General features: G+C 44.1%; 1 protein-coding gene across 3 annotated transcripts in view; it reads left to right on the top strand.

The window, feature by feature from the left end:
* Positions 1-24,844, top strand: part of ADCY2 (adenylate cyclase 2) — a 360,417-nt gene extending 335,573 nt beyond the window's left edge. For 2 of the 3 annotated variants that reach the window (XM_054578339.1, XM_054578338.1), the window contains exons 20-24: positions 959-1,105; positions 3,062-3,169; positions 14,936-15,050; positions 19,728-19,852; positions 24,034-24,843. In XM_054578339.1, the coding sequence (XP_054434314.1) occupies positions 959-1,105; positions 3,062-3,169; positions 14,936-15,050; positions 19,728-19,852; positions 24,034-24,186 (648 nt within the window). In that variant the 3' untranslated portion in view covers positions 24,187-24,843. Of the gene's footprint in view, positions 1-958; positions 1,106-3,061; positions 3,170-14,935; positions 15,051-19,727; positions 19,853-24,033 lie in introns of all 3 variants that reach the window. The other variant, XM_054578337.1, reaches the window with a different exon arrangement.
* The last annotated feature ends 887 nt before the right edge of the window (positions 24,845-25,731 follow it).

Here is a 25,731-nt window from a genome sequence, read left to right as displayed (position 1 = left end):
GCAGAGTGGATTTCCTCACCCTGCCAGGCACCCAGGAGGCAGCAGCTGCTGCCATTCTTTCTCATTCAGAGGGCTGTCATCTTGTTTTTCAGAAGTGGCCTCACGTTCCCTAGTGGAGGGAGGGAGCATTTCCCATGGTGCACTGCACCACCCATGACACCTGGCATCCTGTGTTTGTTGAGCCATCCAAGTGCCCTGATGAGCCAGTGCCAGGGGGAGGGCAAATCCTCATTCCTAGGATTAGCCCCATGTCCACATGACTGCCATTCTTTCTGAAACTTTGACTGAATTTGAAGGTTTAACTCTGTGTTGGGAAAATTATGAAAACATCTTGAAGTTATGCTTACGAAACACTGTATTCTATTCATGTCCAAGAACAAAGAACTATGAGCCTCCTTCTATTTAAAAACAAACAGATATCTGTATTAAATATTGTTGGTGTATAATGCAATATGATATGTAGCCTGAGTTGCTTCACTGGTTCCTTTTGCTGTAACTAGGAAGTAACTGGATGAGTTTCATCTGCTCCTTTCAGAAGACACTCAAAAGGGACGTGAATAAAGACCTCAATCCAAATAATGAAGCCATGATGAGTCATTTTAGGATGATGTAATTATTAGAGAAATCATGTTGTTTCCCTTTAGTTGCTAAAAGAACACTTTTTTCCTAAGTCAGAAGTCTGTGGTCTCTTGTAAGAGAGACCTAAGGTAGAGATGCCAGGGAGCTTTAACTGGAAGGGCACCTCATGTCAGCTGGTAGTAGCAGCAGGTTGAGGATTCTGAGCCTGCATCTAGCTTATTAGAAGCCTTCACCTGTGATCAATGGCCATTCTCTGGAATGGGCCTGGCATTGGAGTGGGACAGGTGGTGTGGGGCTGGGTGGCTTCTTACTGATTCTAGTGGAAGGAAACACTGGCATTAGGAGCATGGTGCTGAGCTCTTCCTTTTCTCCTGGGCAGGAGTTATACCACCAGTCCTATGACTGTGTCTGCGTTATGTTTGCCTCCATCCCGGATTTCAAAGAATTCTACACAGAATCAGATGTCAACAAGGAGGGCTTGGAGTGCCTGCGGCTCCTGAACGAGATCATCGCCGACTTTGATGATGTAGGTGCTTGAGAGTAACCCTTGAAGGGCAAGGGCAACCCCAGCCCCACACGTGGGCATTCCCATGGCCAGGGCATTTACACTTGTTCATTATGCTGTATCTTAAAACTTGTCCTTTGGTGTACTATCTCATCGCTGAGTTAAAGCCTTTTGCTCTATTTAAGTCCCTGAAAATTTTGGAGAAATAAATGTCTTTTATTTGGGAGATGGTATGATTGCTAGGAACCACTACCAAAAGCTGTTCAATAAAATACCTATCCAGTGTGCTCATTAATTATCTTGAAAGGCTTGAGCTCCAGGGAAAATACTTGCCGATCCATTTTTATATAAAAAAATGCAGTGAATCTATTTATCATAGTAGATTATTGGCCTGTCTATCTGTGCATATTCCAAGGTCTCTGTCAGATATCTGTCAGATATGTACTGTGCATGGATGATATGCTTTATTATTGAAAGAGTAATACGTACCTGGGATAATATATTTTAGAAGGGAGAAAGCATATTTTTTAGAATTTGAAATGGGTGTCATTTTTCAATATTCTGCCTACATAAAGAATAATGTGTTTTGTTTTCTGATAAAAGCAAACACACCACTGGTTTTAAGAATGTTGGTGCTACATCATTCTTGTAAATATGAAGCAAAATATAGAAAACTTGACATCCATGAACATAAGTTCATCATGATTCATGGAACTTGGAAATATAGTGATGAAATTATGTAATATGATGATTTCAGGCAAACTTCTAAATGTTTTGTGGAACCTGTACATTTCTCTACATTTCTCTACTACCACCATCATCATCATGAAGTTGACTCAAGACTCATGGTAAAATACTGACAACTAGAGATTTCCACTGTTACGCTGAGTTCATAGTGAAAAATGGTGGTATATTTCCTCTAGCTGCCCCTCAGTAAAATAAATGTTCCCCAGCACCAGTGGGTGAATGACAGTGCCCTTTCATATTGGATTGGCCCTTGGATATGTGGTATGAGGATTTGCTCACCTGTCTTAAAGTCTATGATATGTAATCTTGAAAGAAACTTCTTTGAAAGCAGGAGTACCAAGGAAGGGTCAGGAAGACATCCTGGTCATTGGTTGATCCCATTGTCCTCCAGAGCAGACATACCTTCCTTCACTTGTTCTCTTATTTAAAACCAGAGACAAGAGGGAAGAAGGGAGGGGGGGCGGGGAAGAGGAAGCGAAGGGGAAAGTCAAGGAACATATAGCAAGGACTCATGGACAAAACCAAAGGGGAAGAGCTGAGGGAGGGAGAGAGGGAGGGAGGGGGCAAGGGAAAGTGGTGGGGGGTAGGCAGAGACAAATGTATCTGAAAAAATAAATAAATTTTAAAAAAGGGAAAAAGAAAAAAAAAGAACAGACTTGAGTAGACGCCCCGCCCCCTGCAAAAAAAACACACTATCACATGCATTTTAATGTATCCTGGTTCCTTCACTAGCAAATTTGAAAAGGTAATTCATGTTAATTGGAGGCAAATCATACTGCATTTCCTTCCAAGGATATTTCTTTGTGAAATTCATAAAGTGTTCTTTCCCAACAAAGCCCAAGGTCAAAGGGTAAAAAGCAGTGGTTGAAAAATCTCATGTTACTATTGCTGTGAACTAGAATTTGAGGGTGTCTCTAGAAAGTGCTTGACCTTGGGTCAACACTCAACTATTTTTCATCTCATGACACACATAAACTAATTACTAAAATTCTGCAGCACACTAAAAAAAATACATTTTTGCTGATCTGACAAAAAATAGGTAGAAGTTTGATTGATACACCAGACAGCTATTGCTGTATTAAATATTATCATTTTTTAAAATTTGACAGTCTAAGGGAAAAGAGGTCAGTGCCCCTCTAAATAGTCAGGTTTTTTAAGCATTTTAAAAATTCTTGTGGCACACTGGGTGAAAATTGCTGGAATAACTAAATGATTGTCATTGCCTCGCAGCTGCTATCCAAGCCAAAATTCAGTGGAGTTGAAAAGATCAAGACCATTGGCAGCACATACATGGCAGCGACGGGCCTGAGCGCCGTGCCCAGCCAGGAGCATGCCCAGGTACAGATGTGTGCACCGCACGAGGTCACGCGGGAGCCTCAGCTCCACCCACGAGTCATCCACAGAACCAAAACGGTCATGTAGTGACCATACACTGTTCTGTGTGCACACCTAAATCTCAGTAGTTAAGGTCTTATGAGAAAGAAGAGAATTCCGGAGACTTCACTGAACTTTCTCTGGGGGACAGGGAAAGAAAAATCCAACCCCTCTGCTTGCTGCTTGAGACCAGATAAATATGCAAAACGTAGACCATTAGAGCTGTTTATGTAAAAGTGGCTCACTACAGGAGGACTCTTATCTTTTGGTTTAAGACATGCTGTGAAAAACCAAGCTGACCAAATAGAAATTTGGTTGAAAAAGTGATTTGGATGAAATTGAGAGTCTTCAGTCACCTAGGATTTTTGAGGGAGATTTCTATTATGTTTTATTTTGTTTCTATAGGAGTGTGTGTAGATATATTTATGTAACTTGTGGATCCATAAACAAGACCCCCTTTCCCCATAGGGCAGGGGGCTCCCTGAGGAGCCTCAGCACAGGTTTTCTGGGGACAGATGTGGTGGGTGCAGCATGGAGGACCAGACCTTACCAGCGCACAGCTCGCTGAAGGCAGGTGGTGTCCCCCAGAGGGCTGAGCCCCATATGCTCAGCTTCCTCTCCCACACCTACCTCCCATGGACGGAGTGAGACAGGGACAGCGGTGAGCTAAAACAGAGCTCCCTCCTCCAGGAACATCAAGACAGGGTCTTCCTTCCCTTTTTTTTTTCCCCCCATCATGGGCACAGAATAGAATGTGAAATGTCCAACTCAAGATTAACACTAGCATTTTTCCAGGTGAATGAGGTGATATGTATTCTGTTTGGTCTACTCAGGTGTTTGCTTTCAGATTTTTTTAAAATTTTTTATTGTTTATTCTATTACAGTTGTCCCAATTTTCCCCCTTTGCCCCCTGCCCCCCAGTCCTCCCTCCCCACGCACAATCCCCACACTGTTGTTCATGTCTGTGGGTGATGCATATATGTTCTTTGTCTAATCCCTTCACCTTCTTTCATTCAGTCCCATCCTCCCTTCTCCCCTCTGACAGCTACCAGTCTGTCCCTCGTTATGTGCCTCTAACTCTGTTTTGCTCGTTAGTTTATTTTGTTCCTTAGATTTGAGTTATAAGTGAGATCATATGGTATTTGTCTTTCATTGCCTGGCTTATTCCACTCAGCATAATAGTCTCCAGTTCCATCAATGCTTTTGCAAAAGGTAAGAATTCCTTCTTTTTTACAGCTGCATAATATTCCATTGTATAAATGAACTACAGTTTTTTTATCCACTCATCTACTGATGGACACTTAGGCTGTTTCCAAATCTTAGCTATTGTAAATAACGCTGCTATGAACATAGGGGTGCATATATTCTTTTGAGTTGCTGTTTCAGGATTCTTTGGATGTATTCCCAGAAGTGGAATCATTGGGTCAAAAGGCAGGTCCATTTTTAATTTTTTGAGTAAACTCAGTATTGTTTTCCAGAGTGGTTGCACCAGTCTGCATTCCTACCAAAGTTCACTAGGGTTCTGTTTGCTCCACATCCTTGCCAGTACTTGCTATTTGTTGATTTATTAATGATAACCATTTTGGCAGGTGTGAGGTGGCATCTCACTGTGGTTTTCATTGGCATCTCTCTGATTGCTAGTGGTGTTGAACAATTTTTTGTATGTATGTGGGCCATCTGTATGTCTTCCTTGGAGAAGTGCCTATTCAGGTCCTTTGCCCTTTTTAATTGGACTGTTTGCCTTCCTAATGTTGAGTTCTTTATATATTTAGGAGATTAATCCTGTGTCTGATGTGTCACTGGCAATTATGGCAGTTATTTTTAATGGATATGCATTACTTGAGTAATAAGGAAAAGTAAAAAAAAAGAAGCAATAAAACAAACTAGATCAAGGTTCTGCCCAACACGGTTCATGGTGAGCGCTTTTTTCCTGGCTCAGAGATGGCCACCTTCTTCCTCTGTCCTCACGTGGCAGGAGGGCGGCGGGTGGGGAGAGAGATTGGGGGGAGAGTTTTAGGACCTCAAGATATGATTGCGAGGGACAGGTCAGTCCACATCCTTGTCTGTCTTCATTTAACATTTCAATATTTTAGTTCATTCTGGATTTTTGTGCATTAACTTGATTTTTAAAACCATTGCATTAGGGATTATTTTTCATGGTTGATGAGCTTCTTCTTGGTACCTCCTTATGCCCAAAGTGGTTGCCTCCCTCTCCTCACCCTAATTCCAGGACTAATTCTGAGGTCTCTCCAGCTGAAACCCTGTTGTGTACCATGTAGGGCTCTTGACCTGATCACAGTCACTCCAAATCCTAGCTCTCCAAAGGCCACCTACCATCCCTTGGCAGGGCCTCCGAGCAGAGGTCCTCAGAGGCACCACCATATAAAGACCTGTTCGATATTCAGCATGTTGCATTGGCCCATCCTCCGCTGTCCCTACCACACTAATGTGTCCTCCTGTCTTCCTGGTGCTGATGCTGCCTCTGAGCATTCATTCTCCACGTCCTGTCTGTGGCCTCTGATAGAGCCTTTGCCCAGAAGTCCTCTTCTCAGCTTTTGGGGTTTTTACTTGGCTGACTCCTGCCTATGGTCCCCTTCGGCAGGGCAGGGTCCCTGTTCTTTCCCAAACTCCTCCTCCCTATCAGGGATCTCACTTAAGACTCAACCTGTCCCCTCTGCCTATTTAACCCCTGCCAAAACCATCATCTGCCATCCTGACCATGGAGCCAAGCTTGGCTATCACATTAGCTTTCCACGGACATCCAGCTTTCTAGCACTACCCTCATTTTCTCCTTGTCCTCCCTGCTCCCAAAACAGGACCAACCATCTGGTTCCAGCCCCCAACCATCTGTCCAGCCCTACCCCCTCTCTCCCTACACCAGCCCTCAAACATGCGGGTGCTTTTTGTGCAGACCCACACCGAGTTCTACTCAGTACCCCTTCCAAGTGGGGCGCACCCACCACCTGCAACAGAATCACCTGTGTTGGTTGTTCTGAGTGGTTTCTGGGAAACCCCCAAACCTGCTGTGTCTCTGAGGTTGGGAGTGGACACCCCTCATTTCCACTAGTTTCCCTGGGTGACTCCGCTATGCACTGAACACATCCTGCTTTCAGATCTCATCCCTCAGCAGTGCTGTGGCTCCGAATTTCCCAGAAGCCTTTCCTACACCCTAACCTGAGAAGCTTAGTGTCTAGATCCCATTTCTGTCTTCCAGGTGCTGCATGTATCATTTTCAGCTTTCGTATAAATGTGTGTGTGTGTTTTATTCACCATCCAGATTATAGCAGGTGCCATGTTTTATGTGATACTCCCCAAAGTTCCCAGCAGGGGGCCTTGGGCATAGCGATTACACCTGTTCTTTTATTGAAGGATTGAGTGTGTGCCGTCCCCAGCCCCACTTCAAGAACAATATTTCACTTCCTTCACTGTGCTTTACAGACCTGTTACTACCAATTCAAACCCTCTCTTTCTTTTTTACCCCTGACATTTCTGAACACTTACTAAATGCTTCCTGAAGCTTTACTTTTAAAAAGTCTAAGAGATCCCTTACCCCAAGTCCATTTTACAGATGGAGAAGCCGAGGCACAGCAATGCAGTAACTTACCCAAGGTCATAGAGGGAACAAGCAGTGACAAAGAGGGTCTATAGACCTGGGTGCTCCAGGTGCAGGGCTCACCTCTGAGAGTCTGGAGCTCAGGCTACTTCAGCTCCTCCTCCCCTTCACCAGCCCTGCACCACCATGCTCACACCTGCACCGACAAGTATGAGTCTACACCACTCACTCACTGCTGCCTCCTTACCTTCCCTGAGCTGCCATTTCACAGCTGCCCCATCCTTCTGCCCTCATTAACACTTACCTTCTTAGCTACCCTTGAGCTGATTCCTGACTTCTTACCAGTGATTAAAACTATTTACCTCCATGGCAGAGTGGAAAGAGTCTAACTTGCAAGTGAGACTGCTCATGACTTACTATAATGCCTAAGTTTTCTGCACTTTAGTATTCTTATATATAAAATGAGGATTATACCCACTTCATAACGCTATTAGGGAAATTACATTAACATGCAAAATACTCAATAAATGCCATGGACAGAGTGGTAATAAAAATGCTAGTAGCAATAATCATACTGTTGTTGTTTGTACATTATTTCTTGTGTTGATACCATTGTCCCTTCCAATAGACCAGGTATAAGCATTTGGCCCTAAGTGAAATATGGCATCTCATCATGTCCGTGCATGGAGTCTGACTCATTCTGCATGAGCTATTTGTATTTCAAGCATTTAATTAGAATCTTGGGAAGGTCATCCTAGAAATAATTTGAAGTTCAGCGAAAGTCTTCTAAAAGGAGGAAATAACATGCTTGATAAATATTAATGTGGATATTAGGGTTATTTCTATAAGAAACAAAAGACACTTTTCATTTTGTAACACCTACTTATTTCTCTCGTTGAAAAAAGATTCAACTTAATTTTTGTAAATGAAAAACTCTATTTATTGTTTAGCCAAATATTTCATTTGGCAAAAGAATATTTAATTTGCAAAGTACATTGGGTTTCTCGAGGATTAATGTGTTTTCCTTAAATCCCAAAAGAAGCAGAGTTATCTGGATAAAAGCCTTTTGAAATTTCTCTTTTATTTGTAACACCTCTGCATTTTTCCTTGTGGTGGCAGCACACACATCCACTAGGAGAATAAATGCACAGGAGTCTATCATCACCTAGGCAGAGCGGGGCTTCTTTGCCTGTCTTTGTTTTGCTTCACTTGTGTTTTTTGAATGAAACAGTGTGTTTTAATTTTAAGCTTAAAGGCCACAGGACTAAATGTTGGTTGTGTTACATGTAACAACTGATTGCCGTTTTTATTTGTGAAGTAAGGAAATATTAAATCGAAAATGGGCTTGCATTTTAAGCCCGCTCTCAAAATTCCATGAACGCACACCTGGTCAATAGATGTTCTGTGATGAGGTCAGCAGTGGGGAGAAATGGGGACCTTGCACTTCACTGACTCCACTTTACTGTCAGGACCTCACTCTCTTCCAAACCGCACACATGCAGCCCCTTTAGACTTCAGGCCAGGGTAGCACACTTGTGCTTACAAGTATGTTTTTCTTGACTTGAAAAGTCTTTTTTAGAAAAAGAATACTTCATTTAAAAGCTATCATTTCCAGCTTCTGAAAATTGGTAGATTACTAGCCTGATCTTCATTCCTGATGACAATAGTCATCTAGTAGAGCACAGAAACAGCTGCTCTATAGACTTGGCATGTTCTCCCCATTTTACCACACTCTTCACCTCTCCCTATTGCCTCCTTCCCACTTTTGCACTCTGGAACTTCATCTGCTGGACCACTCTGGAGCCTCATCGCCTCTGCTGGCCCTATTGTAAAGGAAGTACGTCCTTCATGCTCTAATCAAATATTTGGATTATCTGTGGTCCTATCAATTATGTAAATGGTTTTGAGCTTTCCCAAATTTTACTAAGAACTTGAGTAAGTCAAAACTAAAGTACTATACAGAGATGAACACTTTCATTCAAACCCATGCTTTGATTGTATTATTGCTATATAATCAGCCATACCTCTAGCTTTTATTCAGAATTTCAAACAGGGTGATGCCCATTGCCAGTGACACTTTGGAAGGAAGTAACTTGTGGTGCCAGAAAAGTACAGGAGGGAAGAGGCAAAAAAGCAAAAGGTAGCAGAAGAGAGTTTTTATTTCTTGTCAAGATATGAGCCTTGCTGCTTATTAAATATTAAAGCGTTTGTATTACTGTTCTCTTTTTCATTATTTTAATTATTTATTTTATTTAAAAAATAATTTTATTTTAAAATTACTTGTAAATGAATTTATGAGTTTATTTTGTTTATTGACTCTATCCAAACACATTTGACAACTGGCCCAGGGCTGTGAGTGAGGGTGGTTACGAAGCACTACCTCCTACTCCACCTGGTTCTTGCTGTGTTCTCCCCATAAAGACAGTACCATGGCTAGTGTGCTAGCTCTTTTCCATTGTTCTGATCCCTCCATCTCCCAAATCAGATCCTGGGCTCCATGTGACCCACCCATGGCACTCCTACACTCTCTCACCAGTGTATCAACAAATCCAAGCTACTGCAAAGTAATAAACAATAAACATTTTCCATTCTCATTCACTGACTTGGGTTGGCAGCTCCATCTGTACCCAAGCCTGGCCCAGCTGTCTGGGACTTTATTTCGCTAGCAGGTCATCCAGTAGGCATTTCCCTTCCCTGCTGTGGTAAACTCCAGGTACTTTCCGATGACCGCCCCTCTGTAACTGCACTGCTTCTGGGAAAACCATGTGTGCAAACAGTAATTCCAATGCTGAGTGTGTCTGGGAACATTAGAGGTGCCTTAGTCTGCGCAGGCTGCTAGAACAAAAATATTTTAGACTCAGTCACAAATGAAAAACATTTCTTTCTCACAATTCTGGAGGCTGGTAATACCAAGATAAAGGCACCAGCAGATCTGACATCAGGTGAGGACTCTCTTTCTGGTTTGTAGGCAGCCACCTTCTTGCTGTGTCCTCACATGGTAGAAAGCAGAGAAGGGGAAGCAAGCTCCCTCCGGTCTTTTCTTGATAAGGACACTAATCCCACTGGTGAGGGTTCCACCCCCATGACCCAATCACTTCCCACTTCCCAAAGGCCCCACCTCCTAATACCATCATCACAGTGGGGAATAGGCTCCCACATATGAACATGAGGGGACACAAACATTCAAACCATATCAGAGAGACTCTGCCAAGTTGACCAGGGAAGACGTGAGGAACCATTCTGTTCTATTCTGCTTCCAGTTTCATAGTAGCTGATACATTGACACTAATAACTGCAGTTCCCTTTACTGGACAAAGTAGAAAATAATTTTGGTCTCTGCTGAAATGAAAAGCAATATCCCAATGCTGCACATTTTTGTACAAACAAAAAGCTATTACAATGTGTCATAAGTAGAGAGGAATTTCCTCCTACTTTCAAGCTACTAATAAGAAACTGAAAACTAAAGGAAAATGTACCACTATTCTTTGCTACTGAGAGTCTCAAAGACACTTAAAATGTCAGACACTAAGGTCGTTGTCAAAGCCATGCATCTGTGTAGGGTTCTTAATGTGTGGAAAGGGAGAAAAGTATTAACCTAGCACATGAGACAATTTCATACTGACAGGTTTTTCACATCAAACAGAGTGATGTACTTCTCTAATCTATCACGAAGGAAACTAAATAAATCCTGAGCCCCAGAGATACAAGCTGAATGTGTTGCCTATGAGAATTCACTTCATCTTAACCACAATGCTATGACATAGGTAGTTATTGTCCCATTTCACAGATGAGGAAACTGAGGCCCAGAGAAGTTCATGGACTCAACCAAGGCCACGCAGCTAATGACTGTGGAACCTGGAGCTAAACCCAACTTTGTGGGACTCAAAAGTGCTGGCAATTATTTAGTGAATTTCCCACATTCAGACAAGTAGTGGTCAGAATGCAAACAATGCTCCCAGGAAAATAAAGGAGAGGTGAGTGGGAGAAATGTGTCTGTGGGAGACAAACCTAGGCACTGGGAGATTAGGACGGAGGGGGCAAAAGGGAAGGCCAGGCCATCTGAATTGCAGGTTTCCAACTTAGGGATTTGAAATTAATGGCACTGTTAGTATAGGTAGAAGAGTCAAGGATAAGAGCTGTCTTGTGAGAGAGTAAATGCTATTAGTTTTAAATATACAAGTTTGAGTTTGCAGGAAGGCATCAAGTAGAATTTCAGTCATCTACATAGGTGGTGGCTAATTCCAGAGCCATCAGTCAACAATTCTTCATTCTAGTTCTCCATCAGCTAATGACCTATTAGACCCATCATCCAATCCACCTTTCACCATTTACCAGCAAGGATATCAAGAAAAACTGCTTACCTATTTGTCTACATGTTTGTGCATATTTCTTTTAAAACTCTTCCTCACAAGGCTTACAAAAAGGAGTGCAATACAACAATATTTTTAAATTAATAAACTAAAGTGAAAGGAAAGATAAGATGGGGGAAAATGAAAATGCTACATAAAATGCAAACAGAAAAGTTCTGATCATGTTCTAGATTCTTCCCCAGAGAGGGAGGCAAAGTTGTTCTGATTGAGGACCCTGGGGTCGGGTTGTCTGGCCGCAAAGCCTGGTTGTGTCCCTTACACAAGTTATTGACCTTCCTGGATTTTTCCTTTCCAATCTGCACAACAGAATAAAGATAGAAACTCAGGGGTGTCATGGTGAGGATTAAATACATACTGGCATATATGCATGCATACCTACCTACATACATATAACATACACATATGTATCCACTGTGGCTAAGTGTTCTGCGATGCCAGCAGGCAACACAGGTGCAGTGTTTCAGTGTTCGTAAGGTGAGATGAAACCACTCATTCATGGGTATATTTGAGAACCATGCCAAGTCAAGTTGGAGGCGGATGCTGCACTGGCCCTGACCCAAGCAGTAACAGAGGCCCTCATAGCTGTGACGATGGGTCTGCAGTGAGCTGCGTGCTCAGTAACTTCCTCGTGGAAAAACATCTTAAAATGTTGGGCGTGAAGACGTTTGCTAGTACATCCCATAATAGGTATTTTAATAAAATGTGTTTTCTGTAGAGTGAAATCTGGTGGAGAACAGGGAGAGGCCAATTTAATTCAAGCCGAGCAGATCTAGAGGGATCTGTTACGGCGTAGTGTTCAGGCTGTTTTCCACAAATGTTATTTTGTGCCTCTGTATTTTAATAAACACTGGGAAGTTGTGAGCCTGGTCTAACAGGTGCCTGAATCGCAGGTGTTTAGAACCACCAAGTGGGGCTGATGTTGGTGATGTGATCATCAGCTCCCCTGGGAGAACTATGAGGTCTGATCAGATCGCCCCCAGGAGCCCCAGGCAGAGAACAGGGTGTTCTTTAGACAGAAGTTCTAAATCTTCAAAGTCAGATGTACGCCAGCATAGCGGTGCTCAGTGAATAGTTAGGGGATGGAAGAAGGGGAGGAGGAGAAAGAAGAGAGGACAGGAGAGGAGGCACAGGTTAATTTTAGCCTAATACATTACCTTGGTTTTTACCAAGCAGTCCCTTGAAACATAAGATAACCTCAGTACACAGGAATTTACTTTAAGCAGTTTTCCTTGCTGGTGCGACTTCCAAACACACAGCTCATAAACTGTGTTCCACGAAAACAAATGTGTTGTCTCACTGTGTGCCTGGAAGTCATTAAAGTACTTGGAGATACCTAACAAATTATTTGGATCATGGGAGAAAGGGCTGCTTCATACTGCCATCGAATATTTATCAAAAGCTCAATTATAGTGGCTTTTTGAAATGAACTGAGCTCTTCCAGAGACTGAACATAATTTTGTCTAGTGTTTACTAAGCCCAAATGCGTTATTGACATTGGATTTAAACCTCACTCCTAGAACACAGTCTCTTCATTTATTACTGAAGTCGCATCAAACCTCCAGTGTAAGTCCTGCTGCAGGAAAACAGATCAGGCGATACTTTACTGGGGAGTGAGGCTGTTCTGCGAGGCCGTGGTCTGAGACAAAGCAAACCATCTCTCCAGAGGCCCTTCGGTTCTCCCTGCTGGGATGGTGGTGATTTCTACTGCACAAGATTTTGTCCCTCCTGATTGTTGGCAGAGCCGAGGTTGGGAAACCCTGCCTTAACCTTCTCCCTTTTCCCTCACGTTATTAAAATACTGCGTGGATTTGATGAATAACCCTCTTGCCATTTTCCTTTTTCTTTAGCTCTCACCTTGGTTTTCTGCATCTCCCTGTCATCTTGAATAAGCAGGTCATGTTCATTGTCTGTGTTTTTCTTCTCCCTCATCGCTATTGGAACCCTTAGAGCTGGTTTTGTCTTTCTGCACCTACAGAATGCTCCGCCCAGGTCACCAGGAGCCTCCTTTTTGAGCGTCGTGAGATTAAACACCCATCCCAGAAGTCATGACATGACACCCTTCACCCCTGGTGTTCCGCTTCTGCAACTCTTCTCTCAAACATTTCCAATGTCCCTTACCGATGCCTGTCCCTCTGAGGGCACTCCCCAGTCTACCCCAGTGATACTCCAGTTCCTTTTCTTCTCCTGGAGCCGTCACCCACTTCAGTGGACGCATGGATGACCCCTCCTGGTCGCATGCTCCCCAGATGAGCATTAGTTGACTTTGATCTCCCACCAAAACTTGACAATTCTCTCTTGTCCTCCTAGTCATTTCCTCTGCTACCTGCCAGTCCACCGATGTGTAGCCATTCAGTAAGCATGTCCCAAGGGCTTGTGTACCAGACACTGTCTGTTGTGCAGACACACACTACTAGAAGATCATCTCTTTCCTTGTGGAGTTCACAGATGAGCGAAGGAGACAGGCTTCAGAGAAAGGCCACTTTGATTTCAGGGCTTTGATTTCAGGGGATGTCTGCCCCATAAGCCTGCCACAGCATTGGCACTGTATTTTATCAGGCACCCCACCATTAACTACTGGGGAAGCAGGAACCTAAAGGATATGCAAATTAAAACACTTTATGAATTACATATACATATTAATAATCTATTTTTAAAATATAACCCAAAATAGACATTTTAAAAAGATGAACTTCACAATGAAATATAAATGTAATAGGTGTTACAAATTAATGGTAGAGATAAACTAATAACTGGAATAATAAAGATAAATTAAGAGTAAGTAAAAATTGAAATTTCTACCTATCCCCATTGGAAACCTTGGGCTTTCCTTCTTTGTCGGCTTTATACCTATGATAACTCTCTATTCCTCGAAAAATAATAAACCACCCAAGGACAAGTAGAGGCAGAAAATTGTTACCCCTTGTTATTAGTTTGCTTGGGCCACCATAACAAAGTAACACAGACTGGGTGACTTGAGCAACAGAAATTTCTTTTCTCATAGCCTGGAGACCAGAAGTCCAAGATCAAGGCATCGGGGCTGTGCTGGTTTCTTTTGAGGCCTCTCTCCTTGGCTTGTAGGTGGCCGTCTTCTCCCTGTGTCCTCACATGGTCTTTTCTCTGCATTTGTGTCCTAATTTCCTCTCTTAAGAGGACACCTGTCATACTGGATTTGTCATACTAATGACCTAATTTACTCATAATTACTTCTAAAGACCTTGTCTCTAAATACAATCACTGAGGCTTTATGGCTTCAACATATGAGTTTGGTGGGGGGACCCATTTCAGCCCCTAACACCTGCAGACCCAGAGAGAACTATAACAGGTGTGGAGTGAGGAAGAGGAGGAATGAATCCCTTGACATCTCTTTCTGCCTACCCTCTCTTCTCCCCCGGCCCTCCCATCACTCAGCCCAACAGAAAACCAGGGGATAAGAAAGAGGCAGTTTCTTCAGGTCAGCATCCCAGCAGAGCCCAGCAGAGGAGGAGGATGATTGGGCATGAGGGGCAAATGGAGAACCAGGAGCCAGCACCTCCCCAAAGGTGCCTTCTGCTGGCGATGTCCAGGGAAAAACAATGTAGGCCCTACTCAGTGTCTTCTAAGTGTTTCACGCCTCCTCATGGCCACAAAAATGAATGAGGACATAATGCTTCTTGGAGATGAAATTGAAGTCTGACCAGTGTCTGCAGTGTGGCAGAGCCATAATTAGTACGCGTTCCTTTCTGAGTGGAGCCCAGGTCTGTGACTGGAGGGAATGCGCCCCTGCTTGTGAACCCCTGACCCCGTCTGCCTGTGTTCCTTTTTCCTCAGGAGCCCGAGAGGCAGTACATGCACATCGGCACCATGGTGGAGTTCGCTTTTGCGCTGGTGGCGAAACTGGACGCCATCAACAAGCACTCCTTCAATGACTTCAAGCTGCGAGTGGGTACGTTGTGCAGAGGCCTGGCTTTCAGAGGTGGAGGAGGCATGGAGTCAGGATCAAATTCCAGAAGATGTTGATCATCTTTGCTTCGAAGTGGAGCGATGACAAATGTGTGTTTAGAGCAGCGGGACTGGATTGCAGGTGGAAGGTGCTCAGGGAAGTTGTGAATTTCTCAGGACTTTGGCACAAATTAGAACTATAACAAAAATAATACCCACTTTGGTTGGACCCAGGTTTAGCAACTGGACCATGAGTTGGATTTCAGTCCCACTGTCCCCTTCCCTTCAGCCAGGGACAAGCCAAGACATGCACAGCCTCAGCCTCCCTGAGGAGCTCATGGAAGCCACCGGCTATAAGCCAGCAACTGTAAGACACTCCATGATTTCATAGACTGCTGCCTATAAAACTGTGACCTGCCCTAAGCAAGAAGATGCATCCAGACTTCAGAGCAGTACAAACATTTTTTTTTTAATGTCAAGTGCATCTTAGAATGGTTAGAATAGCCACACACTCCTGGAGTTACAACCTACAAGAACTCGAAATGTGTGTTCTAGGCTCTGAAATAGCAATAGCTTTTCAAATTGCACTTTCACATTTAAGAGAAAAGTCCACCATTCTTTAAAATTTAAAAAAAAAAGTCATCAATAAGTTCTTTTCTTACTTTAAATCAATTCTTTAGTATGTTCCACGATTATTTGCTTTTTACAAATGTTTATCTCAAAACAATGTTTTCAGGCCTGAGGTTAGCACACAGCTGCCTTGTGAGGTTTGCAGTTACTTCCAGCCATCCGGGATTTGTAAGAGCCCCCTTGACCATTGTATATTTTCCTTGGCAATACATCTTGCTTCTTCTGAAAGCAAGTCCACATAAGAGTAGATTTTTTAACATGGTCCATGTGAATGGCTAATCATTTCTCTTGCACAGATTTTTGCTATTTAAAATATCCTGATATTTATAGCTATTTCTTCCCTTGCTCTACATACATTCTCAATTTTTCAACCCAGAAATATTTTACATTTCTTGAGAAACTGGGACTCTCCTTTCTGTATGTCCTATTAATTGTCAGCATCTGGACACATTTCTCACCTCTGTGTACAGGGACCTTTATCTGGGCTCTGCCACATACAGAGGTGAGAAGGGCTGCTGCGTCACCCTGCTAACCACATCCAGCTCGAGGTGTCTCTTTGACCCTGGAGATTCTTTATTGTTTTGACAGCTTGGAAAATGAGCTCCTCAAACTGTGATACTATCCTCCAGAAGGAAGTAAAGAAGGAAGGAAGGAAGGAAGGAAGGAAGGAAGGAAGGAAGGAAGGAAGGAAGGAAGGAAGGAAGGAAGGAAGGAAGGAAGGAAGGAAGGAAGGAAGGAAGGAAGGAAGGAAGGAAGGAAGGAAAGAGAGGGACGGAGGGAGGAGGGGGAAGAGGGGAAGGAGGGAAGGGGAAGTGGAGGGAGGAGAATGAAAAAAGAAAGAAACAAAATAATCACATTACTAAATTGTCAAACACATGTAAACCAAAATCACATTGCCCTTCACAGTGAGGGGGAACAGACACAATTATTTGCTAGTCATATCTGCCGCATGAAAGTGCAGGGTCTGGATCTTAGCAGTGTTTTCCAAACTCCCGTGAGCAATGGAATGGACCTCCTTTGGTAGGTATTTATTGCATGCTTACTTCACACTGATTATTGAGTAACTAATAATACATTCACCCCACATGCCAGGTCCTTTAGGTTTCTAAGAAAGCCTAATCTCAGTTTTTCTCTTGGCCTTTGAGTCTGCCTTTCCCCAAACCCTTGGGCTCTCTCCAGGACAGTTTCCTTGCTCTACCTCCATGCACAGTACCATCAGAAGAGTAGTATTGCCCCCTCAGATAATGATGATACAAATAATAAGAGCCAAATTTGTTCCTAATGTTCTTTTCTGTGTATGTTAAGCTTTAGAATCAGTCAGTTAGTGGGAACTACAAATTGAGCACATACTTGCAGATAAGTAAATCACCCCATTGCCAGCAATAATACACCCAGGCTCTCTCCCTGCCCTGCCCCAAGCCGCTGACCCAGCAGGACTCAGAGCAGAAGAGAAAGGCTGATGGCAGAGGAGGCTGAGATCACCAGTCAGCGCCCAGCAGCTGATGCCTGGGCACTCTGACCCTTGCAACAGAGCTGAAATGAATTTTTCTGATGTCTGAAGTAGAGGTGTGAGTTTTATTGAGTATTCCACAAAAGCAAAGGAGAATTTCTTTCTCACCTGCTGTGAACCTTCAAAGATTGGATAGAACAGTGTTTGCAGTATGTTCCCTGCCTACCTTTCCATTGCAAGGAGGAAGCTTTGCCTAAGATCTATAACAAGCTATTATATATAACTAAGCAGTCAGCAGTGGGAAATGAGATGTCTCAGAAACACCCTCATTACTAATACATTTGGCACCTGCCATAGGGTAAAGGTCCTAGATCCAGGAGGCAATGCAGGCGAAATGAACAACAAACTCAATGTCTCTATTTGTATGTCTATGTCCCGCCTCCCCATCCCTCGTGTAACTGTGTATCTGTGTGTTTGTACTGAATCTTTGGGACAAGGACTCATCCTAGCTGGTGCATCGAGGGTGGGGAAGAGCCTGGCCTCTCCCTCACTAGAGATTGATCAGACTTTTGAAGCTTCAGCTCCTGATGGCAGATGGAGCTGAAGCTTCATATTCCATATTCCATCCAGTGTCAAAGCACCATCCTGTGTCATTAGCCCAGGGTGCCTAATTATCTGGAGAAGTAATGTATACTTATATATACACATACATGCACATGTACATGCCTATATAAAGAAGGTATCCAGCCATGTAATATGAAAAATAGAGCATTTATTGGAGAAGATACAAGGAACATTGTACATAGGATAATGATGCCTCAGTCCCCTTCAAAGTAGGAACCTTGAGACCTCACACAGTTCCAGTTGCCATCAGCTGCCCTGTCATTTTTCCTGAAACCCATCAACAGTCTGAAATCTCTTCCCTTTCAAAGGGAACAAAATCCAGAAGTTGCAGAGCAACAAATCTGGGCTGCAGAGGGGCTGAGTAACCTGGATGATTTGATGTTTCACCAGAAACTCTGCACAAGATGTGATGCATGAGTGGATTCATTGGCATGATGAAACTGTCAGTATCTGCACCGCTAGTTGTGGCCTTCTGAATCATATGAATAGTTTCCACAGAGGAATGTTCAAGTTTAACATAAAATCTGATATAGATTTGTTGCTCTACTCACTCAGTCTTTTGAATACCATGGCCACACAATACACGTGCTCACTCAATGGTGTCTACTGCCCCCCACTGACTAGGACAGCAAAGTCATCATTGTTTACGCATGCGCATTCCAGTCCTCTCTCCTTGGCTACCAGGTTACATCGATGTTGCACTAACCGTTCTCATTATATTATAAATGGTTGGATTTTTTCCAGACAGACTTCATATGTGTATATACCTAAATAATATATTTATTATAATGCATAATGCTCATGAACCCCAGGAATCCAAGAAATCCATCATCATGCCTTGGCAAGAGTTTGGCAAGTGGGACTGAAAGGGAGGTGACTCATGAATTTCCCCAGCGACTTTTGGAGAATCTCAGTTTGCAGGGCGACCCAAGCCCCAGAGTTGGATTCTCCTGTAAAGCTGGATTCAGCTGTAAAGCCTGGCTTCACTAGAGCCAAAACCCCAAGCAGCAGAACCCAGTGGAGCTTCCAGAGCTTGTCTGGACATTATTTGTGTGTCACCTTTGCTCACTACAGGTGAGCATGTGCCCTGAAACCCCCTCCAAAAATGAGGCTCTTTGGGAGCTCCCTCAGTCTCCTCAGTCCTACTGTCTTGTCTTTAGAAGGTGATTTGAGAATCAAGAGCACAAACAGGTTCCTCTGTAACTTGATGAACTGACCGGTGGGGTGTCATCAAAGAACAACAACCCCAAAGGTGGGCAGAAGCCATGTGCACAAGAAGCTTGTAGCAGAGATGGAAAAGAAGTTTCTATGTGCAAAGGCTGTGAAGCCAACCGCCTCGGTTTGTGTTCAGCCTCTGCTACCTGCTGCGAGTCTTGATGGCACCTTTCCCCGCCTCCGCATCCGATGTGATGATAACAGGACCCACCCCGCAGGCTGTAGTGAGAAGTAGAAGTTTACACATGAAAAGCACATAGAACAGTGGATGGCAAGTAGAAAATGCAATAGAGCGGTGGTGGTTTTAGTAAAACATTGGAGCAAACCCAAAAGTCCAACAGCAGAAAAATGGCCAATAAATATACAGGACATGCATTCAGTGCAGCCATTTAAAGTAAAAATATGTATATTTCAAAATTAAGTACAAAACTATTGGAAAACAAGATAATTATCTCTTGCCTAAGACTATATAGCAACATAGAAAACAATTATAATGCTTGTTTTTTAAAGCATAACAAACTTTATTACGGAATAACAATCAATGGACATAAAAGCATAAATCAAGATCTGCAGGGGGGAAAATACAGACAAATATTTAAACATTTTTGAGATGATAAAATTAGAGGAGTTATTTTCTTTGCTTTAGAGTTTATGTGCGGTAATGTTTGTTTAATGAAGATGATTCAAGATGGTCCTATAAAACTTTTGTGTTGACGACAGTTACTATAATGTGAATCTTAACCCAGTCCTGATGTGTCCCAGGGATGAACCATGGACCTGTGATAGCTGGTGTAATTGGAGCCCAGAAGCCGCAATATGATATCTGGGGCAACACTGTCAACGTGGCCAGTAGGATGGACAGCACTGGAGTCCTGGACAAAATACAGGTAGCTCAGTCTGCACTGTCACCATGGGCCATGTCTGTCCCCCAGGGAGCCGTGAAGAATATAATAATTATTATCTTTTATATATGTAGTAAATATTAAAACAAAAGAATGAACCTTGAAATTTATTTCAAACTTGAAAAAAAAACTTTGAAACCCTTGGAAAAAACCTGAAATTTACTTAAATCTTTTTATTGGGGAAATGTTTATTTGTTTCTGCATTAACTGTTAACAACAATAAAAAGTGTAATGATATAAAGGTCATGGCAGTTGTGAAAGTAAGTGATCACAACAACCAGCGTGCAGTTAGGGCAGCCCGAGCAGGAGGCACAGGACAAGAGCCCTTCTCGTCTCTTCCTGCTCCCCACCCAACACACATGGAAAGGGCTTTGCAAAGGAGAAGGCCTCTGTAACCAAAACCAGACCTAACCCCAGCCTTCCTTTCCCTGGGGGCTGAAATGGGAGGACGAAGGTAGGGGTCGCTAGGGAGAGGGATGGGATTGAGGGTGATATGGCATGTCGGTGCTCAATTGGACTAGAATGGGATTTGGAGATCTAGAAATAACTGGAAAGGTCTGGAAGCCCCACAAGGGAGAGAAAAGGAAGACCTGACAAATGAAAAACAGAGGTGAGTGCATGCACTGTTTGGGCACCTGGCCAGACACGCAGAACAATTGAGAGACTAACTTCTCCCAGTGAGAAGGATGTGTGTGCATGTGTGTGCATGTATGTCTCTGCTGAACTTTGTATCTGCCTTGCCCTCAAAAAGCAATGGCTCCGCATTCCACCCCAGCTGTGTTGTATTCGGCTAGATCAATCCCTGCCAAATGACAAATTTGTGTGAAAATCACTGGACACAAATGAGAGGATTTATCAGTTCTTAGTCCTCTTTAGAGAATCACATGAGTCTTGGTTCTGTGTGGATCAGCTTGGCCAAGGTCCTCAAATAACCTTGCTTCTTAAAATTGTAACAGAGACTTGGAGACTTCATAAATTCTGCAGAAGACCACCAGCTCCAGGATCACCAACGATGGGCTCGTCACTAAACCTCTGCCCACCCACGTGCCTGTCATGCTGCTCCACCTCACGTGCCCAGGACAATTTAATGTCTGTGGCCTTTTCTAAAGTGTATCTTTAGTTTCTGTGTGGAATGGCGCAAATATTACTTCTAAGGGTCCACCTCCTTCCAGTCAGATTATTAGCCAACAGGTATTGAAAAAGTAAGCAACATCCATCAAAGAGAAGGTAGAAAGAAGAAAGACAGTGATTGGGGGAGGAGAGGAAATATCCCGGTCTTCCCAGACACATTGGCCAAATGGGGCTTCTCGGACCGCGGGCTGGAACGGGGGTCACTGACTCTGGAGACAGCCCCGTTGCCCACCCTCAGCAGGAATGGCCTGCTACCTCGGCAGCCTAATCTCGGCATGCCCCGGTGGCACCACCGCCTCTAGGGCCTTCTGCATGCTCATCACTAGCCACCTCCAACGCCCAGGGAGGCTCCAGCCTCCTGCACCAGGGAGGGGCTTCTGTTTGAGGAGACAGCTATGCTCCTACCAAAGACACAGCTTCCCACCTGTAGGCTAACTTATGTCCGCACCACACACCTGGAACCATTCAGAATATGGTCATTTTAGTGTTTCACAGCTGTCTAAGCAGTCTTCAAGCACTTGGGATAAGTATCAAAAACCATTTAAGAGAAGCTAGTCAGGGAGAATGCTCCCTCCTGGAGGTCATAAATCCCCTGCAGGTCAACGTTTAAATGAGTTTGTTCCCGTGAGCGTCTAAGGGGATACCAGGTGTCGGGTGATTTAGTGCAGAACAGCCGCCCTGAGCCTCAGGGAGGAAAGAAGACCCCTTTCTGCAGGCCCTGCTGTGGTCACTCCAGCCAGCAGCTGCAGGTTTGCATCTGATCGGGTTTCCTTCCCCTGAGAGTGTGTGGGGCTCACTCTAGCTCCAGTAGCTTCCTATATCCACTTACATGAAAAAAAAGTACTAAGATGCCAGGAAAAATAAACATTGATGCAGAGACCATTAAAAACTTCTCCTGGGCCTCAGGAACATTGTTTTTATTAAAGAACATGCACTCCCACCACGCTTTCTGGACTGGAAGCCCAGACAACATAGAAGCCCACTGGCGCCCAGCCAGGCTTCCCCCAGACACAGGGGAATCATAGCTGGTATTAATCAGGTAGATGGCTCCTTCCTCCCCATGTCATGATAATTGCATGGTTGGGGCTACGGGTACCAACGGGATAGCTTGAGAATGCTGGCAGTGATGCACAGAACCAAAAAATAGTCAACTGCAAAATTAACCTCCAGGGCTCCAGAACATGGGTTTGTTCTCTGTGTGGAAGGTCAGAAGTCAAGTGCCCATGAGATTCTCTAATTCTAATTGCCCCTGAGAACTCCGATCACGAGAACATATTTGTCTTCTGAGTTTCTCATCTATGTGCGTGTTCTTTGGGTTCTTATCTGGAATCCAAGGCCTTTTCTGTGCTGCTGCCTTCATCCCCAAGATGTATTTGTCCTCCCAGGGACGTAGCATGAGGGTCTGTTTCCCCTCTTCTTTCCTGCTCCATTGTAGGGTTCCAAGGACCCACGTGTTGCCCGTGAGGTAGAGGCTGTCACTGGGTCACGTTGCAGGAAGACAGAGTGGCGCTTCTAGCTCTTTGCCCCCGCCGCTCTTTACAGGGATGCTTCAACCTTACTTTTGGGAAGCCCCGATGCTGTCCTGGGGTTTTGTAAACACAACTCTCCTATGGTTTTGATGTACTTCTGCCTCAGCCCCAGGACAGTTGCCCCCAAGGCCTCTCCAACCACCAAGCTCAAGGAGGCTGGCTCATTGCAGCCACCACTGTCCCCACCACGGTACCATCCCCGACAGTGCCCCCACTACAGACAAAATGAGGTAATAGCATTTCTGTGTTGTCTGCAAGCCTGCCAGCACGTGGGTGTGTCCCCCACATGCCATGCCAAGGTGGCTGGGGCCCCACAGGTGTCATGTCCATTTCCTCTGATAATGTGGGAGGAAATCCCTCTTCCTCCTGTGCTTTTGTACATGGTTCCAAAGCCACAGCAGCATCACCAGAGGTTTCTGAGAAAACAGCTCCCTCCCTCTCTGTTCAAAACCTAGGTTGTCCTGGGGGGCCTGGCTGGGGAACCATGTTCCCCACAGGCGGGTCTTCCTTTACCTCAGGAGCCGAGATCTCATAATGGTCAAGCCTGTGCATGTCAGCCATTCTCAGCTTGAGAAAATGTCTCTTGCAGGACAACACTCAAGCAGCGAAACCCAGGCAGGCCGGGGTCTCCTTTCCCAGACATTGGCCCCCAAGGGAACACGAGGCAGCCCCAAACTGAGACAGTGCATGGCCTCCTGAAGAGAGAAGTTTTTCTACCCAGCAGGTGTCACTGCCGTCTGACACAGCAGGACCTGACCAGGACAGGCAGCTGGTCTTGGCACTTTGTCAGGCTGCAAGGGAGAGGCTCACTCCTTCTGGCATTTCATGTCAATCAATGAAATGAGGAAACGCCTAAAGACCTGACTCGGTGTGGTGCCCACGCACAGGCCAGTGCAAATTCCTACTGTCTTTAGTTTTAGGTCATGTTATTCATGTGCATCAAACCAGACACTCATGGCCATTTGCAGAAGCTGACTGTGCATCTTCTCAGGATATCTTCTCCCATTTTTATTAAAATCTATTTTTAACATTATTTCCTGAAATGACATTCATGACAACTTGTGAACATCTGAAATCCCACCAGTCCAGCATATTTTGATTGGCTTTTGTTTTCAGGTCCCTTATGTGTGCGTACTTAATCTTCCCATGGTGGAAATCAGAGCAGGTTCCAGGCTCAGTTTTTTTGAGGGGGTAAAATGGTTCAACATTATTCCATCATCTCATCCATGATATTGATCAAGGTTGCATCAAAGTTTACTTAACCCTGAAGAGTGCTTGAATTTTAGGTGTTTCCAGTTTTTCACTATCACCACTAAATTAAACATTGTCCTTAATTTTTTTCTTCTCATGGAATAGCCTCCCATCGACTGATTTCTTAGGAATGGAATTAATGGGTCAAAGAACACAAACATTGCTTGGCCCTTTATCCTTGTAGTCAAATGAACTTTCAAAACGTTTTTGTTAATATCCTCACTGAACAGTTTTTGGGTGTCCATATGATTCTAGGTCACGGAGGAGACGAGCCTCATTCTGCAGACCCTGGGGTACACGTGCACGTGTCGGGGAATAATCAACGTGAAGGGAAAGGGGGACCTGAAGACGTACTTTGTGAACACAGAAATGTCAAGGTCCCTTTCCCAGAGCAACTTGGCTTCCTGAAGAGTCGTCTTCATTTTGGCAAGAAGACTGTGTTTTTAGGAAGGTCCGATGCACTTTCTGACTGCAACTTTTGTCCCTCGTTTTTGATGTGCGTGCGCTGTCCTGTCCTCTGGAGCCCCTGCAGACTCGTTCCTGTGACCCGGCGGCACACCGGTTGGTGTGCCAAGATCGCTCTGCCACTCGCACTGTGCTTACTCCGAAGGAAGAGGAAAAGGAGTGTGTGATAGAGAAGAGAAAAGTGTTCAGAGAACTAACATGGATGATGGAGATGAAACAAACAAAAATTCTTAAGGCAATAAAACTAGGGGGTGTATATTATCTTCTGGTGCATGTTCTTTTCTGGAAAATATGGTAGCTCGCCAACCGCATCTGCTAGTCCAATATTAAAACACACAGTATTTGTGACTAAGTTGATTCTGTCACCCCACATGGAATTCGACTGTGTTCACCCATGTGTCTCATTGCCAGTGGCTGTCCACGGGCCCCAGCTGGGATTAGTGGCTGTCACCTTGCTCTGTTGTGTCCTGCCAGCAGCACATAGTCACCCATCACCAGAATTAGTTCTCACAACCTAAGACCAGTTTTGTACCAAACGTGTCTGATGTTTTGATGCCCTTGTCTTTTGTAAGGTTAATTCATTAAAAGTTTTATGTACTTTGGTTTATAGTCTCTTAACTTCTCTCCCAATCCTGATACACACACCTTTCTTTCTCTGGTTTGCTCCAGAATGGAGGTTTGTCCTCCATTTATTCTCCCTGCTTCAGAAAACACTCTCTGGGAGCCAAGGCTGAGATATCCTTGAGTCATTCAGATCAAGAAAAATTCTGTAATGAAAATAATTGATTATGCAGCTCCCTAGAAAGAAAGGAAACTTGCTCTTCCATGTGTCATGGGGTCTGCTCTTCTTTTTGGCACCTCTAGAGAGCACTTTCAGGGAAGATATTTTAATAGGAAAAAGATTCTCTGCTAACAACAACACCCCTCTGTCCACACACTCTGGTCCACGCTACCATAATCCTGGAATTAGCTATCAGACACTGGCTGCATAAGAGTGACTGGGAGCTGACTATGTGAGTTAGCAATCACAGCAGTAGAATGAGCCACAAGATACCCCCAGGCCCCACAAGGCGTCTTTGGTGTCTGAGGTGGCATAAGAATGCACAGAACCCTGAAGATAGAAAACCTAGCAGATTCAATTGTAGTAAATTCAGCTCAAGTTCTGGGGTTTTTAATTCACGTAAAGAAGTCATACTCAGCGCAGTGGTGTGTAGTCTGGCATTTAAAAGCACACCTGCACTTGCCAGCCTTATTGGGCAAACCTATAAGGGTAACGGACCCCATGATCTCTTAGGAAGCAGCCCATTCCTGGGGTCTGGGACTTGAAGCCTGAGCCTTCGGTTTGATTGCTGGCTCTGATGTGTTCCTAGCCGTGTGACTTCGAACACATCTATGGGTTTTTCTGAGGAGTGTTTTCCTTGTGGGTAGTTCACGAGATCAGGCCTGGTTAAATGAGCTAATGACTGAGCCCGCCTGGCAGGTACGGGG

The sequence above is a fragment of the Pteronotus mesoamericanus genome, unplaced genomic scaffold (assembly GCF_021234165.1).
Source record: "Pteronotus mesoamericanus isolate MK-2021 breed Mesoamerican mustached bat unplaced genomic scaffold, CSHL_Meso_final contig_50, whole genome shotgun sequence".
Taxonomy (NCBI): Eukaryota; Metazoa; Chordata; class Mammalia; order Chiroptera; family Mormoopidae; genus Pteronotus; species Pteronotus mesoamericanus.
This window is presented reverse-complemented; position numbering and strand designations above follow the sequence as displayed.